Source organism: Leuciscus leuciscus (genome assembly GCF_965113295.1).
Source record: "Leuciscus leuciscus genome assembly, chromosome: 8".
NCBI classification, from domain to species: domain Eukaryota; kingdom Metazoa; phylum Chordata; class Actinopteri; order Cypriniformes; family Leuciscidae; genus Leuciscus; species Leuciscus leuciscus.
Genome location: NC_138732.1, coordinates 38,857,779 through 38,874,636, shown reverse-complemented (window position 1 = coordinate 38,874,636; position 16,858 = coordinate 38,857,779). Strand labels below are relative to the sequence as shown.

The 16,858-nt window shown below is 40.1% G+C and overlaps 1 protein-coding gene across 2 annotated transcripts in view; it reads right to left on the bottom strand.

Moving 5' to 3' along the window:
• Positions 1 to 16,858, bottom strand: part of thoc2 (THO complex 2) — a 90,583-nt gene that overhangs the window by 16,259 nt on the left and 57,466 nt on the right. The window contains exons 24-33 of one of the 2 annotated variants that reach the window (XM_082178259.1): positions 14,853 to 14,994; positions 14,597 to 14,754; positions 13,214 to 13,342; positions 12,765 to 12,896; positions 10,121 to 10,305; positions 7,375 to 7,562; positions 5,069 to 5,171; positions 3,036 to 3,412; positions 2,020 to 2,081; positions 717 to 752 (exon numbers count right to left, since the gene is read on the bottom strand). In XM_082178259.1, coding sequence (XP_082034385.1) covers positions 717 to 752; positions 2,020 to 2,081; positions 3,036 to 3,412; positions 5,069 to 5,171; positions 7,375 to 7,562; positions 10,121 to 10,305; positions 12,765 to 12,896; positions 13,214 to 13,342; positions 14,597 to 14,754; positions 14,853 to 14,994 — 1,512 coding nt within the window. The remainder of the gene's footprint in view (positions 1 to 716; positions 753 to 2,019; positions 2,082 to 3,035; positions 3,413 to 5,068; positions 5,172 to 7,374; positions 7,563 to 10,120; positions 10,306 to 12,764; positions 12,897 to 13,213; positions 13,343 to 14,596; positions 14,755 to 14,852; positions 14,995 to 16,858) is intronic. The other variant, XM_082178260.1, reaches the window with a different exon arrangement.

Below are 16,858 nucleotides of genomic sequence, written 5' to 3'. Positions count from 1 at the left end.
CACTTCAGTACATTTTAGTGTACAATTAGGGGTGTGACGAGATCTTGGGATATTAAAGCGTTTCTTGTTGGGCCAAGAGTTTGGGTTGCTTATGGCGTTCATCTGGGAACACAGAGTACTAGATTTGTAATAGGGGTTAAAGGGATCGTAGTTGAGGTTCTGATCGGACCAGGCCCGACGGATCGGCACGCATGTGATTCACGGATTCATTGCAAAGTTGAACCATCAGAGTAAAAGTTCATCTGTTTTGTCACGCCGAGTTACACATTCAAGCGATTTCAAACCATTCCAATGTAAGGAGATGAGAAAGAGAAAGAGGAATCAAAATCAAATGAACAAGTGCGCCGTTATTTGTTGCGTAGTGACGAATGTTCAAGTAAGCCAGATATGCGCAGATTCTGCACAATACGCTGTATTTAAATTATCTTGAGTATTTCTGTACTTGAGTGCTTGAGTATCTTGAGTTGAGTATTTGCCTTAAATCTGCGCAGATTAGGCTAATATGAAATTCATAAGTGAGTGAACATGAGGTGAGTAAACATAATAAGTAACACGCCAAATCGGCTAGAGATTTAACAGCGCCACTGTTGATTTTAACCCGCATTTGATTAGATGCCAATTTTGGGCATAAGATGCATTCATTATGATTGTTTGGTTAGGCAGGTTACTAGGTGTGGAGACACATTTCAGAGTAGAGTGTTGAAAAAGGTCCAAACCTTTGAAGCAGAGTCCTTGAGGTCGTTGAGATTGTCCTGTAGGAATGAATGGAGATGACAGATGAGCTGGAGAGGATGGCACACAGCAGCAGAAAGGGTGGGGGAGGCTGGCCGTCACTCAACACATCCCCATAAAGACCTTCAAAGACTACAACTTTCACATGGTTAGAGATGAAGAGACTGGACTACGGGAGCCTAACGTTAGTCTACACTCTCTCTTAACCTACATGTGCTCGGAGAACGGCACTGCATCAACTGAGCATTAACTCGCATCTTTGGTCTAAAATAGAGCATACATTCTGAAAACTAACTATGGGAGTTCATGAAGATGATTAAACAAGCTAAACTCTTCTAGGATTCATAAATAAAGGGAATAGAAGGTGGTCATGTACACTTTGGTATGAGGCATCGCTCATAGAAAATTGCAACAAGATTCCTGGTCACGGACAGACAGATCCCTCTGGGAAGGCCATGCCCACACTTTTTTTCCTGGTTGCCTTTCTCTAGTTGCTGGTGACGCGCCATTTTCTGGATGTCGAAGGAGTCGTCCGCTGGTCACTCTTGCTGAAAACACTTCCATGGCAGAGAGCGATTCAGGCACAGGGAAAAACAAAAAGCAGGATGGACAAAAAAAAAGCAAGCAGTGGTGAAGATGAGCATATTCTCGTTGGTGATCCCGGATCTGTGACGCAGGGAAAAAAAAGGAAAACATTCCAGCTCCTCCGGGAGTCGCAGGCGTGAAGGGCGTGTGACTTGATCAGGATTTCTTCCAGTGGAAAAATACTCTCATCTCCATGTTTAGTGTAAAAAAAAAAAAAAAAAACGTATTTGTACTTATATTTCTTACGTTTTGCTTTCTCAGCAAGTAATATGCAAAGATTCGGCAAAAAAAAAAAAAAAATCTCAAAAAGAGGAGGGTGATTTACAAAAATAAATATTTATATTTACAATCTTACAAAAAAAAAAAGTGCGGTATACGAAAAGGAACAACTTGTGAGGCACTTGGGAAGATTCTCTTAGCAAGTAAAAGTGAGAAAAAAAACGAGTATGTGCTAGAATTTAAGATTTTGGCAAGTCCTTGGAATTTTATCATAAAAATGTGACGTCTACTAAAAAATATTTTCCCCCCAAAAATAGTCCATATGATGCAAAATCCCCCCCCACTGCTCTCCTACAACGGCTGGGCTCCAGAGGCCTCCTCTCAAACTCCAATGGGTGACGAGGAAGGTTTGGAAAACACGTGATCTCCGACAGGTAGGGACAACAGCAAAGAAGTGCACAGCTCTCCTCAGGCCATACTAACCTTAACTGCAGAGGAGTGCGACGGTGACGAGTGAGTGTCAAGCTTTCGTCTTTTTTGCTCTGCTGAGAGAGGAAATTCAAGGTTCAGGATCTAGAAACGGGTTTTTGCTTCATACAGTATATTGTGTTTCGCTAAGGGCGAATGTAGCATCCGCTAACAGTTCAAACTAAATCCAATAAAAGAACACATCAAGTGGATTCTTTGCTCTGAACTTTTAATTGTAGCATTAACACTAAAATAAGTCACACACAAGCGTAATAAACCATATCAGGGGCTTTCGCACCGGAGGAACCTCTTCATAGTTCCTAAAACTGTTGGCGGAAGTTCTCGGATTTTGGCGTGTTCCCACCACAGGAACTAGGAACGATTTTAGCTCAAGGAACTCTTTTGGAGGAACTAATTTACTCCTACTTAAGAGTCGGTCTAAACCAGTGCTAAAGGACTACAGTGACGTCACTGTTCGTTTATTGGCCGAACGCACGCGAAACAGCAGCAACCGGCATTTAAAAAAAAAGCTGTGTAAACACACAGATTATAGCCTTTATACTTACTCCAGAAACGAACTCTACGAACATGTAAAACAGTGATAGATGAAGCTCTTAACCTTTACACTGAGGAGAAAACCCAACGCAACTTTGAGGAGACCAAGAGAAACATGATTATGTGTTTCTGCTCAGCAACACTGGACATCAACCACACGGCATACGCTAATAACTTTTCATTACGGCTTACTTTCTATGTATAACAGCTCTATCTTATAACGTATTAAACAGGACGTTTAGACAGATCGTAAACTAATGAAGACGGAGAATGCGAGCGCTTTGTGTAAATGTCACACCAACAAGCGTGTCTTACGTCACTTCAGAGCTCCTACTGGCGGTGCGAATGAGACAGGAAAACGTTCCTAAGGGAACCATTAGTTCTCGGGTGACAACCCTGGTGGCTAGTTCCTAGAACTAAGTTCCTAGCACTAGCCGGTGCGAAAGCCCCTCTTCAAGTGGTCCGAGTCGTCTTACCCCGTTCAGACTCGACTCCCTCGGATCTGGGCACGAGGGACTTTAGGCTCCCGGCCCCAGCGCTCTTCTCCAGCTTGCTGCTTTCCTTTGTCTTGCTGTCGCTGGACACGTCGCGTTCCTTGGGCCACTCTTTTTCAGCAGATTTCCCGTCGATCTTGCTCTTCTCTTCCTTCTTGTCCTCCTTCCTCTTCTCCTTCTCGGCCTTGGGCGTCTTCTCCTTGCTGTCGATGGGCTTCTCCTCCTTGGATCTTTCCTCCTTCTGTTTGTCCTTCCCTCCTGCCTTGGCCTCTGGAGTGCTTCCTGGGTTCTTTTCTTTCTTATCCTTTTTCTCCTTAGTGGTCTTCTCTTTATCTTCCTTCTCTTTGCTCCCTTTAGTGCTGTGGAGAGATCAGGGATCAACTGAAGTATTCTGAAATGTTTTATTTACATTTTTTCTAAGCTTTGAAACCATTAAAAATTGAGGTATTTGATGGCTTTCATTAAGAAATGGCATTTATATCAAAGAACCCCATGCAAAATATTATTAAAAAGATCAAAAAGAGTTGACACAATGGATTGCCACAGCTGGAAAACTGTTACATAACATTTAAGATCTAATAAAACTGGTCTCCCTTGACTTTAAAGCAACAAAGGCTTAAAGTCGAGGCAAAAAATCTTGTGTTGTTTGGGGAAAGAGTGATGTTAGAAAACTCATCTAATATAAAATTAATGAAGGGAAACGTTGCTAGTTTTAGAGCAGAACAACATCTGCATACAAGCACTCCCAAATTGATTTGGCTTTGAGTGCTTTACAATTTTTGGCACATATTAAATTACAATAGTAAAGAGTAAGCTTATTTTAATGTTGTAATTGCATTTCTAATTAATTAATTGTAATATTTGGCAGCGTCCCTCTTTAGTTATGAGAAAGAATCATATTCATCCACACAGTCACGCAGAGCCAAAGCACAACCAAAACAATGTTCTTCTGCAAAATGCATGAAGTTGTGTTTATTAACCGCTAGAGGGCCAACAGTTACATAGCGTAACTTTTAAGTTTATCTACTTAACTACAAACCAACATCCGGTCTCAAATTAGTTTTTTGTTTTTATGTCCGTTGTGTTTTCTAGAAGACAATAATCATACAAATAAGGTTAACTTAGTATTTAGACATTTCACAGTTAAATTTTGATACCATGTTGCAAATATTGAACATCTATAAATATAGAATATTATATCAGTTTGACCTCCTGAGGTTGACTAGCAGAGATTAATCACCTCATTTCACTGCCTATTTGGTAAATAGAAGAGATCATTTTGACTTCCTAGAATTTAAGGCCTGTTATGTTCCCTAATTGCAGATACCCTAATTATGTTCCCTAATAGCCGAAGTGAAACTGGTCTACACACATGCACAAATGAGATGAAAAGGAAAACGTGTAAACCAAATGTCTGAACGCTAACATTACGCTAACTTTGCTTTCTAAAATCCCCCGAGCTTTGAATTCTCCTGACTTCGTAGTTCATTACGTAAACAGAGCACATCGTGACCTCTCGGTCTTCTCATCACAGGTGAATTACACTTTCCACTTTCCCTGACCCCACCAAACCTGGTTAAAACACTCATAAACCCATTACAATCTCATCCCATTCACACAATCCCTGAATGGAAATTAATGGGGACCTTTCCTCCCCAGTCTCCCAGCGACTCCCATTGAAGTATTTCTATCGAAATGATGTTTTACACAGCCAATTTGATGGGCCATCGTGCAATTGTGTGTTGTAACAGCCATGCCTTTCAGAGATGGTTCCTTTCAAGACATTTCTCTCTGCAATTGCTCAGTTTAATAGAATTGTAAGAGGATTCTTGCCTGGAACACTGTTCAATTTGATTACACAGTTCATAAGGAAGGTAGACTTTGATAAAGGATTGATTTATTTGGAGAGTAGTTTGAAATAATAAGCCCCTGCTAAACTTTCTCACCCCAGGGCTTTAACTTTTAATGAGATTATGTAAGAGATGAGAGCAGTACATCATCCTCGGGTGCGGTACCTGTTTGGCGTGCTGTTTCCGTTGCTGCTGCTCACTTTATTGGCTGCGGTGCTGTTTTTGCTGGCAGTTTTCTGAGCCGCCTGAGATTTGTCCTTGGATTTATCTGCAAAAACACCAAGCCGACATGCACGTCACACAAGGGCAGACCTCATTATTTCGTCCATACCTACCAAACGTGACAGACTAATTGACAGAATAAAGTCAAACTGAGCCAATGCTCGTCTGTTAGGTGAAATAGTGAAGTAGTAATGGAATTTGCTCTTGATTTAAATACACCCTGCTATAAACACTGATGGGTGCTGGGAGATCGCAAGCATCCTTAGTGTGCCTTTGAAATCTCATTAAAAGTGAATGAAAAACAGATTGTGCTTCACAGAAAGTAAATTATTTAAACACTTCTGAAAGTGTCCTTTGAGATTTAAGAGAAAAAAGTCAAAGAGAGAGAGAGGTAAGAATGGTCATTTTACAGCAGCGAACCAAAAGAGTTATGCTAATACATTTTACTCCAGAAGAGGGGATTTTTTTTATTTTAAACAGCAACTGTTAGCAATATGTGCACATTTCATTCACACTGAGTGCTAGTAAATTATGCTCAAAGCAATTAACATCACCGCTACTAATGGAAGGTAGAATTTAAGTGATGATGGGGGATTTCTACCACAATCATGCTATGGACAGAGCCAGTTACTCCTGCTGAAATACATCAACACCATGTTTCACAATAGAGGTGCTGTTACTTGGGTTGTATGTGGTTTTTAGTTTAGCTGGACTCTGTTTTAGTGCCAAACATAGTGGTTTCCACAAAATTGTCTTTTAAAAGGTTGTCACACTGCTCCCAGCAAATCCAGGCATGACTTAGGCATTTCCTAAAAGTGGATATACACTACTAGAGCTGCACGATTAATCGATAAAGGACCGTGGTCTCAATTGTGTTGCTAAGTGGCTTCAAACAATAAGACTAACCGTGTTAAGCTATATAACAATGATTTGTTTTTTGGCTGTAAAGGTATGCAAACAGTTGTTCCCTTGTCTAATAAAACATAAAATATAAAATCATCTTTGTTGTTTCCAAGGTTTCAATGAAAGTAAAACCGGATATTTAGGGTAACGCAGATATGACATCATTGACAAGTGAAGCAATGACACGGGCCGTTACACTGGTTAAAGTAGCTGATTTCTTTGGATTTAAACAGTTTTGGAAACATTTGGGATAATGCAAGTACACAAGTCAACAAAATATATAACACTGTTCTAGTGGTTTTTGGATATTTGAATCCAAAAATCTTAACATATAGTGCCTTTAAGAGACTTTCAAAAACAATAAAAAAATCTGACTGACCAAAAACTTTTTGAATGGAAGTGTAGTTTCTTAAAGTCCCCCGTAGTCAATCATTTTATCATCACCTTTGATCACCAGAATTACATATTTAAATGTTTTTTTCATAGAAAAAAATTAATTTGTCATGCCTTAAAATAGTTTGAACGTAACTCTACACCCTTGCCTCATTTAGTATACCAGAATCTATGAATATGCAAATTATGTTGATCTGATTGGTTACAAGGTAGTTTGTGACATCAGTGATTTCAAAGCGTGTTTTTCACTGCAGTTTTAAGGAGAAAATACTCAGCAATGGTGTCGACTTATGAATTTACACATGGTTTGTCTTAAAGCACATTAAAAACATCACATAGAAATATAAACATTAAAATCTGGATTTTCACCACAGGGGGACTTTAATTTTTTGCAACCAGCTCTAGCCTTTTTTCTTCAAAACAAGTTCATCTCCAAGTTCAAGCATCTTCTTGGTCATCATGACACTAATTTCTAACCTCCCGTTTAATTTGTAACCCCTCACATCGTCACTGATATTACCATGCAATCAAAAACCATTAGATTCAAAAGCAAGATGGGTTTTTGTACCCCGTTAACATATTTAGGGCAATACCATGTCACAAGTAGCCTCTCTACAGCCGCGGGGTTGGCCAGAATCTGTTTCTGAAGAGCCTGAAGTCATGTGACCCGCACTGCTGTTGTGATCAATCCTCGTGGCGTGCTTGTTTCTGTGCTAATGGGTCTGTGGGAGGCTTTTCTGTTCTAATATCCTCGGCAGTTTTACCCCAATTCACACAGTAATTGCAATTAACTCCCTCAGGGTGGCGATTCCCACAGCGAGTGCTGCACGCCATGGCAACGTGTTTCATTTTAAATGAGTGTCAAGACGTTCTCAATGATTGGACAAACAAGCCCAGATGCTACCAAATCAATTCCTGGACAAAAATCACAGGAATTATTCAACTCGAGTCACCTGAGTCGTCGACGGCCCCGTCCTCGGCTTTGCCAGCGCTGGCAGCGGCAGTGTTCGCAGGTTTGCCCGTGTTGCCCGGTCCGTTCTGCAGAGTGCCAGGCGTGGCGCTGCGCACTGGCTGCTCCTTATGGTGGAACTCATTTTCAGGCACCATATGCACTTTCCTGCCTTTCAACTGGCCAGAGTAGCTGCAAGTCACACACACGGTTAAAATCACGGCAGATGGCAATACCAAGTGCAATGCTCAAAACTAAATCACTCAGAAATGGATGGAATCAAAAAGAAATCCTCAGGAGGGGTTGTGTTCATTGAGAACAGGTTTCAAAACAATATTAACGCGACTATTTTCGAGAGGCTGAACACAAGGTTTGATTCCCTTCCTTCATTTCTTGTTGATTCCTCGTGTCTACAGAGGAACACAAAGAACAGGGCCCACGTCTGCCCAATAAGCGGAGGTGTGCTGAGAAATCCCACTGGTGGCATGAACGCAACACAATTACGTCCATTGTTAATACGACTTCTGCAATGGAAGATATCCCAATTAAAAACAAATCAGTTCCTTGTTATGAAGGGACATCTAATCAATTTGCAAATGCATGACATCAAAATTTTCTGTAAACCACGTGAGCTGCCCGAACTAAACGACAACACTTTAATGCAATATACACTTTCTGATTTGTTTCTGATAACATTTGATAACATTAGGTCTCTTCTGCTCACCAAGGCTGCGTTTATTTGATCAAAAATACAGTAAGAACTGCAATATTGTAAAATATTACGATTTGAAATAACTGATTTCTATTGTAATATATTTTAAGCTATAATTTATTCCTGTGATCAAAGTTGGATTTTCAGCATCATTACTCCAGTCTTCAGTGTCACATGATCCTTCACAAATCAGTCTAATATGATGATTTGCGTCTCATGAATCATTATCATCCATGTTGAAAACAGTTGTGCTGATTAATACTTTTTCATTATATTTTTTTTCAGTATTCTTTGATGAATATAAAGTAAACAAAGCATTTATTTGAAATTGAAATCTTTTGTAACATTATAAATGCATTTACTGTCACTTTTGATCAATTGCGTGCGCCCTTGAGGAATTTTTTTGTATAATTTCTTACTGAATCTGACTGATTCCAAATTTTGAATGGTAGTGTGTGTGTGCAACATTATGAGCTGGCAGTAACATCATGGCGGATGGGAAAAGTGGACTACAAATATACTTCATTCAACATTGAAATATCAACAAAAAGTTAATAAAATCGAATATTTGTGAACTTTGTTTCTTGCCATTAGCTACTGGAATCATCCGAGTTGATTCTCCCATGCGAGTCGTGCTGAGATACTATTTTAGGATGTTGTCTTAAACCGTTTTTTAGGCATTTTAGGCGGTGTCATTCATGAGAACAGCAGTTGCTCTTGGGAATCACTGAAGCATGATCAAGTCCTCTTCACTAATTCTAGCTCCAGTGGAGCAAAACAGCCCATTACAGCTGATAATTGATAAGATTGCCTTATCATGACACTGAAGGCCTTCCGGTTGGAAAAGTCCAATAGCTGAATGGACTGTGTTCATTAAGCAGGAATGAAGAGGCTCTTTAAGAGGCCAAGCCTTCTCTTGCCATTCTGGTTGGATTGATGGCACTGATTTATGAGCCTTCGCATCTCGCCCTCAACAAACCTCCTCGCTTTTCATGTGCCTGTGATGACCAGCCACTCTGGACGCTCTTCAGCGGCACCAGTCCGACACATTTAATCAATCCCACTGCAGAGCGCAAGCTAAAAGCGGCAGAAAAGAGCAGAGAATAAATCTGCCTTAATGTGGATAACCTCTGCCAAGAGAGACGCCCGGTGACTCCCAGCTGAGAGTTAAGGAACAGCTGATGGTTGGCATAGGGGGACTTCCCTCATTAATGATTTATTTCGGCAATTAACGGTAACGTTTTAAGCCTTCCTGCACTTGCACATTGTAAGACTGAGTGGATTTATTTTGGATTTATCCCCAGCGGTGCATTTAGGAAAACCAGCTCAAGGCTACGAGTAAATATATGGAGAAACAGTATCCAGATTGTCGGAGAAAATGCACATTATTATGTGTCAAAGACTTTGAGTTATATTTTTCTTTTTTGCTGAGATTCAAGACTTCATTATGGTTTTCCTCGAGAACTGGGATGAATGAAAAAAATTAAAAAATAATTCAGTGACCTTTGCAATAATCACAATAGTGCAAGGAAAATAATTATAATAAAAATGGCAGTTTCAAATCATTACGTCAAAGCCTTGCAAAGATACACTCACTTCCTGTGATCGATCCTCCTAGCCACATTTGATGATGTCACAAGCCAATGATTTAGTAAATCGGAACAATGTAAATAACTTTTGATTATGATCAACTGTCAGAAAATGTATGATTGTATGATCAATGTATGCTTAAAAATGTCAAATTGGCAGAGAATTTATAATTGTGTCACTGAATCATTAAGTTTGGTTCAAACCTCAGCTAAATTGTGACAATTATACGCATTTTTCATTATACGCAGAATCCCAGTAGATGTAATAGATCCCGCACACCCTCTGAAAGGAAGCCACTGGACATTCCCAATAGCTTAAAACGAAGCAAGTACAATTGAAACGTGGAGAACTATGAACTACCACCAGTCAGACTCTTGAAAGTGAAAGATAACCAGTGTGGTGAAAGCACTTCATAATGCTGAGGCCAGCCGGCTCTCGGCTCAGTTACCCCATGGCTAACGCATAGAGGTCGGGCCTCTTCTCTTTCTCCTCCTGGCAGATCTTGTGAACGCGGCACTCCAGAGCCTGGCCCAGGTTCAGCACCTTGGGGTACCAGGGCAGGATCTTGGTGAGCACGATCAGGATGTTGCGGATGTGGGTGTACTCGCCCGTCTCTAGGCAGTGAACAGACGCCTGAGGGAAGAATCACAGCTTTTCTATACAATCCATGACAAAAACACACATTTACACAACACCGTTTTCAACTAAAAACATAAAACGTATGCGTTTTGGCCGTTTATTCACACGACAACGGCGTTTTGGGTTCCTGAAACCGGGTTTCAAAGTGCACGATTTTCAAAACGGTCAAAAACGGTCATTTAGACAAAACACAAAGCCTGATATAAATAGTCTGTAATGCCATGAATGTTCGAAATTAGAACTGCAGTGTTTGTGTGTAGTTATGCACATGCTTTCTGCATATGACTCAATATATCATGGCACAACACAAACCACGAGCCCATGGCTATCAAACATTATCCTTTGAATAAATAAATGGCCTTGAGAAAGACTTTAGTTTTGTGCAGTAGTTTAGCAGTTGCATTAAACAATTCGGCCTGTTTAGAAATATTCATAAATAAATTAATTCATTAATAAAATACAGTGCCTTGCGAAAGTATTCGGCCCCCTTGAACTTTTCGACCTTTTGCCACATTTCAGGCTTCAAACATAAAGATATAAAACTGTAATTTTTGGTGAAGAATCAACAACAAGTGGGACACAATCATGAAGTGGAACGAAATTTATTGGATATTTCAAACTTTTTTAACAAATAAAAAACTGAAAAATTGGGCGTGCAAAATTATTCAGCCCCCTTAAGTTAATACTTTGTAGCGCCACCTTTTGCTGCGATTACAGCTGTAAGTCGCTTGGGGTATGTCTCTATCAGTTTTGCACATCGAGAGACTGAAATTTTTGCCCATTCCTCCTTGCAAAACAGCTCGAGCTCAGTGAGGTTGGATGGAGAGCGTTTGTGAACAGCAGTTTTCAGTTCTTTCCACAGATTCTCGATTGGATTCAGGTCTGGACTCTGACTTGGCCATTCTAACACCTGGATATGTTTATTTGTGAACCATTCCATTGTAGATTTTGCTTTATGTTTTGGATCATTGTCTTGTTGGAAGACAAATCTCCGTCCCAGTCTCAGGTCTTTTACAGACTCCATCAGGTTTTCTTCCAGAATGGTCCTGTATTTGGCTCCATCCATCTTCCCATCAATTTTAACCATCTTCCCTGTCCCTGCTGAAGAAAAGCAGGCCCAAACCATGATGCTGCCACCACCATGTTTGACAGTGGGGATGGTGTGTTCAGGGTGATGGGCTGTGTTGCTTTTACGCCAAACATAACGTTTTGCATTGTTGCCAAAAAGTTCGATTTTGGTTTCATCTGACCAGAGCACCTTCTTCCACATGTTTGGTGTGTCTCCCAGGTGGCTTGTGGCAAACTTTAAACGACACTTTTTATGGATATCTTTAAGAAATGGCTTTCTTCTTGCCACTCTTCCATAAAGGCCAGATTTGTGCAGTATACGACTGATTGTTGTCCTATGGACAGAGTCTCCCACCTCAGCTGTAGATCTCTGCAGTTCATCCAGAGTGATCATGGGCCTCTTGGCTGCATCTCTGATCAGTCTTCTCCTTGTATGAGCTGAAAGTTTAGAGGGACGGCCGGGTCTTGGTAGATTTGCAGTGGTCTGATACTCCTTCCATTTCAATATTATCGCTTGCACAGTGCTCCTTGGGATGTTCAAAGCTTGGGAAATCTTTCTGTATCCAAATCCGGCTTTAAACTTCTCCACAACAGTATCTCGGACCTGCCTGGTGTGTTCCTTGTTCTTCATGATGCTCTCTGTGCTTTAAAACGGACCTCTGAGACTATCACAGAGCAGGTGCATTTATACGGAGACTTGATTACACACAGGTGGATTCTATTTATCATCATTAGTCATTTAGGTCAACATTGGATCATTCAGAGATCCTCACTGAACTTCTGGAGAGAGTTTGCTGCACTGAAAGTAAAGAGGCTGAATAATTTTGCACGCCCAATTTTTCAGTTTTTTATTTGTTAAAAAAGTTTGAAATATCCAAAAAATTTCGTTCCACTTCATGATTGTGTCCCACTTGTTGTTGATTCTTCACAAAAAATTACAGTTTTATATCTTTATGTTTGAAGCCTGAAATGTGGCAAAAGGTCGAAAAGTTCAAGGGGGCCGAATACTTTCGCAAGGCACTGTATATGGCAAGACTTCACAATAAGGTTCATTAGTTAATAATTTACTAACATGAACTAACAATGAGTTATACATTTGTTACTGTATTTATTAATATTTGTTAACGTTAGATAATAAAAATCCAGCTGCTCATTGTTTGTTCATGTTAGTTCACAGTGCATTAACTAATGCTGACAAATACAAGTTTTGATTTTAATAATGTATTAGTAAATGTTGACATTAATATAAACTAAGATTAATAAATGCTGAAGAAGTATTGCTCATTCTTAGTTCATGTTAACTAATGAACCTTATTGAAAAACGTATCAATTTTTAATCACACAGCTCTATAAAATAAAAATTGTCTGAGGAGTCCAACACTAACTTTAGTCAACTTGTAATGCCATTTGTGGACAACATGCCGGAAATTCTCATAGTCCAGCTGATCCGCTTTGTTCCCTCCGTCGAAACCACTGGCTCGGAAAATAGTGAGGAACCCTGGGTAATTGCCACATTCCTAGAGAAGGAACCGGAAACAAATAAGACAAAACAACCAAATAATACCAAAGGTTTCTGACAGGCACATTCACCCTAAAACCTCAGCATATGTGGGGAGAAACACTTTTAGCTGGTAAAAGTAAACGTGAAATGGAAGATGATTGAACTCTAAAGACCAGTTTGCTCCTGACGATCACTTAAACACTCTGATCCTTTAAGGACGGGACACACTGCCAACTCCTTTTCCCAGACACCGATTTGGCCTCGACTAGGACACACTAGAGACGGCACTGACAGAATAATTAAACGAGAGTCAGCTGTGAGAGCACACCACACCTTCTCATAGATGGCCCTGTCGCTGTGCCATCGGGTCACGGTCTCCAGCATACAGCAGAGGAAGCGCCCGTAGCGGCGGGACTCGTTCTCCGTGCAGCTCGCCACCGTGTAGATGATGTCTGAGAACACCTAGATCAGGACACACACGGGGACGTTAGGTAATTGTACATATGCACACTTTAAGAATGCATTGAGCATTTCATGCAAACTGAAATATACTATAAGATTGTACTTGTATTAAGGATCAAAATAAGCAAAATAATAACAACAAAAAATAAAAACCCAGACTCATGATTCTCTAATGAACATGGAAATACATCAAACACAGATAAAAGCACATTAACAAACAGAATCCTCGATGAGCTTGCATCTCTTTGACTGTGGCCACTGGCACACACACACACACACACACACGTCACCATGAAATAAAAATGGACAGATCTTGTTTTTATGGATTTTTTTTTTTTTTTTTACATATTTATTTGCTGTTGTTCCAGAAGCTGTTTCCCTCAGATATACGGCACAACAGGGAAGAAAAGACTATCACAACTTTTATAGCCCTGCAATAGCACTTTCCAAGAGAACATTAGTAAAGACTGTTTGTTTGTAACATTTTCTTATATTTCAGTGCTCAGCGTTAAACATAATTTGTCAGGTGGTGTTTTTTTCAAACTTTGCACGAGGTTAGTTAATATTTGCAACCTTGTTACCGAAATCTGGGACATGCATGAGCAGTTTAAAAGCCTGATTTGTTGATTACATTATTTCTTAGCAATTAACATTATTTAACAAAACTAAAGTCTGGATTAAAGTTTGCAATAAAAATAAATAAATAAATAAATAAATGAATGGTAACAGGGTTGCATAATCTTAAATGATGTTGTCACTCAGTAGGGACCTGATAGTTATGAATAAATGTTGGTTTGTAGCTATTGAAAACCATATTTCCTATAAAAACACACGTTTGATTCTTTTTTTGTGCCAATTACTCGAGTAACAGTGTTGAATGGTTGATATTTACAACAAATGTGTAAAAACGAAGCAAATGGAAGTTAATTATTTTCTTGTGTTCCCATAATGCTGTAGAAAGTGTCTAAATCATATTGAATATCTTATCTTTTACTTCCTCAAAAATGATGTGGTAAAAGGGTTTCCTCTCTAACGTGACCCTGCTGAATATTTCGTTTTGGTAATTCAGTGCATAACTGAAACTTTCCACAAATAACTGAACAAATTCAACAAACGTATGATGTGTGAAACAAGTACACCTTTTATGTTAGATAACTGTTTAACTTATTAATGGTTCTCTTTCTCTTTGATTTTATTACTAGAAAGAGAGACACATTATTGGTCTACACGTGACCAGCGCCTGTGATGACTCACTCTGTCGTAGCACAGCAGCGTGCAGAAGTTGGGCGTCTTCTGCTGGTGCACCAGCTCCACGAAGCGGGCGCAGTAAACGGCGTCGATGGCGGAGAACACGCAGCGGGGGAAGATGCACAGCTGCAGGAACTTCGTGATGGTTTCGTTCTTGGTGGATTCTGAAAAACAGCGAGAGAGACGGGGTGAGACAGACACGAGGAGCCTTGGGCCCTGAAGACACTCAGAGAGAGAGAGAGAGGGTGGTCTGAGGACTCACTGGCCAGTAACCAGTTGTCCTTCTCCAGTTTGAGGCGGTGCAGGACTCTCTGCACGTGCTCCAGCTGCTTCTTCTCCTCCTCCTGCAGCTTGTCCTGCAGAGCGGTGCAGCGCTCCTTCTCTTTCTTCTTTTTGTTCAGCGGCTGCAAAACAGAGGATGGTTTTATGAGCAACATCTGACTCCAGTGTTTCCCGCACTGCTATTCATCAGCACCACTTCTGAATCTACCACCTCACAGCACAACTACTGCACGTGTCGGATGAGCGTTGAGCTTGCACTCTGAGGTGAATGGGATGGTTGATTTGCTCAGTGCAAATTTTGAACACTTTTGAAGCAGACTATCCAGGGCTTGACGTTAACAGCCGCCAGCCCACCACATGCGTGTGTATTCAGCAGCGGCGTGTAACGCTCACTCCCACAGGCCACTTTGGCAGGGTGAATTTTACATAATATAAATTTTTCAATTGTAGTCTTTTAAAAAGATCTGAAGCAATAAACTAAGTGCAATGTAGTGTTGTCAAAAATATTGATTTTTCCATAAATCGATACTAAAATATCTGAAACTCTTCAGCTGCGCGTTCTCGCGCTCTAATCTCTCCGACAGCGAGTGACACACAGACCCGCTTCCCTTTACTGACTCGTTTCATTTGCTCCGGATGAATATTGTTGGTGTTACAGGGCTTGAATTTCGGCACGGATTGAGCATCATTTTACTCATTCCTGCAGATTTTGTGCTCACGCCCAAAGTGCGGCACATAAAGACAAGTATATTGGCTAAATAAAACATTATAAGGTGCATCAGGTCTTAAAGTGACAGCAGCCTAATAAACCTGCTGCCAAAAAATGCGCAAATATAAAAAAAAATCTATATGGCATGTTTTTCCCCATGGTAACGATGTCAAAACTGTGGCCAGTGAAAATGCTGAGTAACTTTGGAAAAACACTATAGCCGCAGCGGCTGCTGAACAAAAAAGCTCATGTCAAGCCCTGAGACTATCCATTATTTGAATGCAATTATTTTCCAGTAAAAGAGTTTGAATTTATACATTTCCCCCTGGCAAATATAAAAAATACACTGTTAAATATGAATTTATAAATTACTCAAAAAGACCCAAGAACAGTTACTTTTTGAGTGTGCTTTCAGAAGGCATGGTTGAAATGCCAAACTGTGAGGTTCATGTCGCGCTGCAAAACACAACCCTGTAGTGCTGAGCCGCTCTGAGACCTTTAAAACATTTCCACAAGACCTCTGGTGTGTGACCGGCAGAATTACTGACGGAGAGAGCAGTTCATACTATCACGAGGTACAACTGAACAACTATTAAGTGAGGACAGATCATGGGATCATGTGACTGCATATGAGAGCATAAAAATGCATGAGCTGTTAAGTTTATTTTATGAGAAACTTCAGCTCTGAAGCAGCATTACTATTCTGCACTATTCAAGTAAAAAGTTTTAAGTAGTTTTATTAAATTAAATTATTTTATCATATGGATTTAAATATGTTTTTTTTTTGTTGAAAATTGTCGATGGTTTGTCTAGATAAGACTCTTATTCCTCGGCTGGGATCGTGTCGAGTCTTTGAAGCTTCACTGAAACTCACATTTAGACCTTCGAACCGTTGGACCCCATTGAAGAGTCACTATATGGAGAAAAATCATGAAATATGTTTTCCTCAAAAACCTTCATTTCTTTTCGACTGAAGACAGATCTTGGACGACGTGGGAGTGAGTAAATTATAAGGAAATGTTAATTCTGGAGTGAACTACTCCTTTAAAGCCTCCCACACAACACTATTTTAGCCTCGATTCTTCACTCACTGACAGAAAACACCAACAAAAGCCCAAAATCAGAAGCAAATCCAACTCCTGTAATGGGAAATGTGTGTTGTCTCGAACTGACATTGATTTTTGAAAGTCTGGTGTGTAAGAATGGCATAAGACTAGGGTTGGGTACCGTTCACATTTTAACCGGTGTCCAACGGTACCTTATTTCAGTACTTTAGG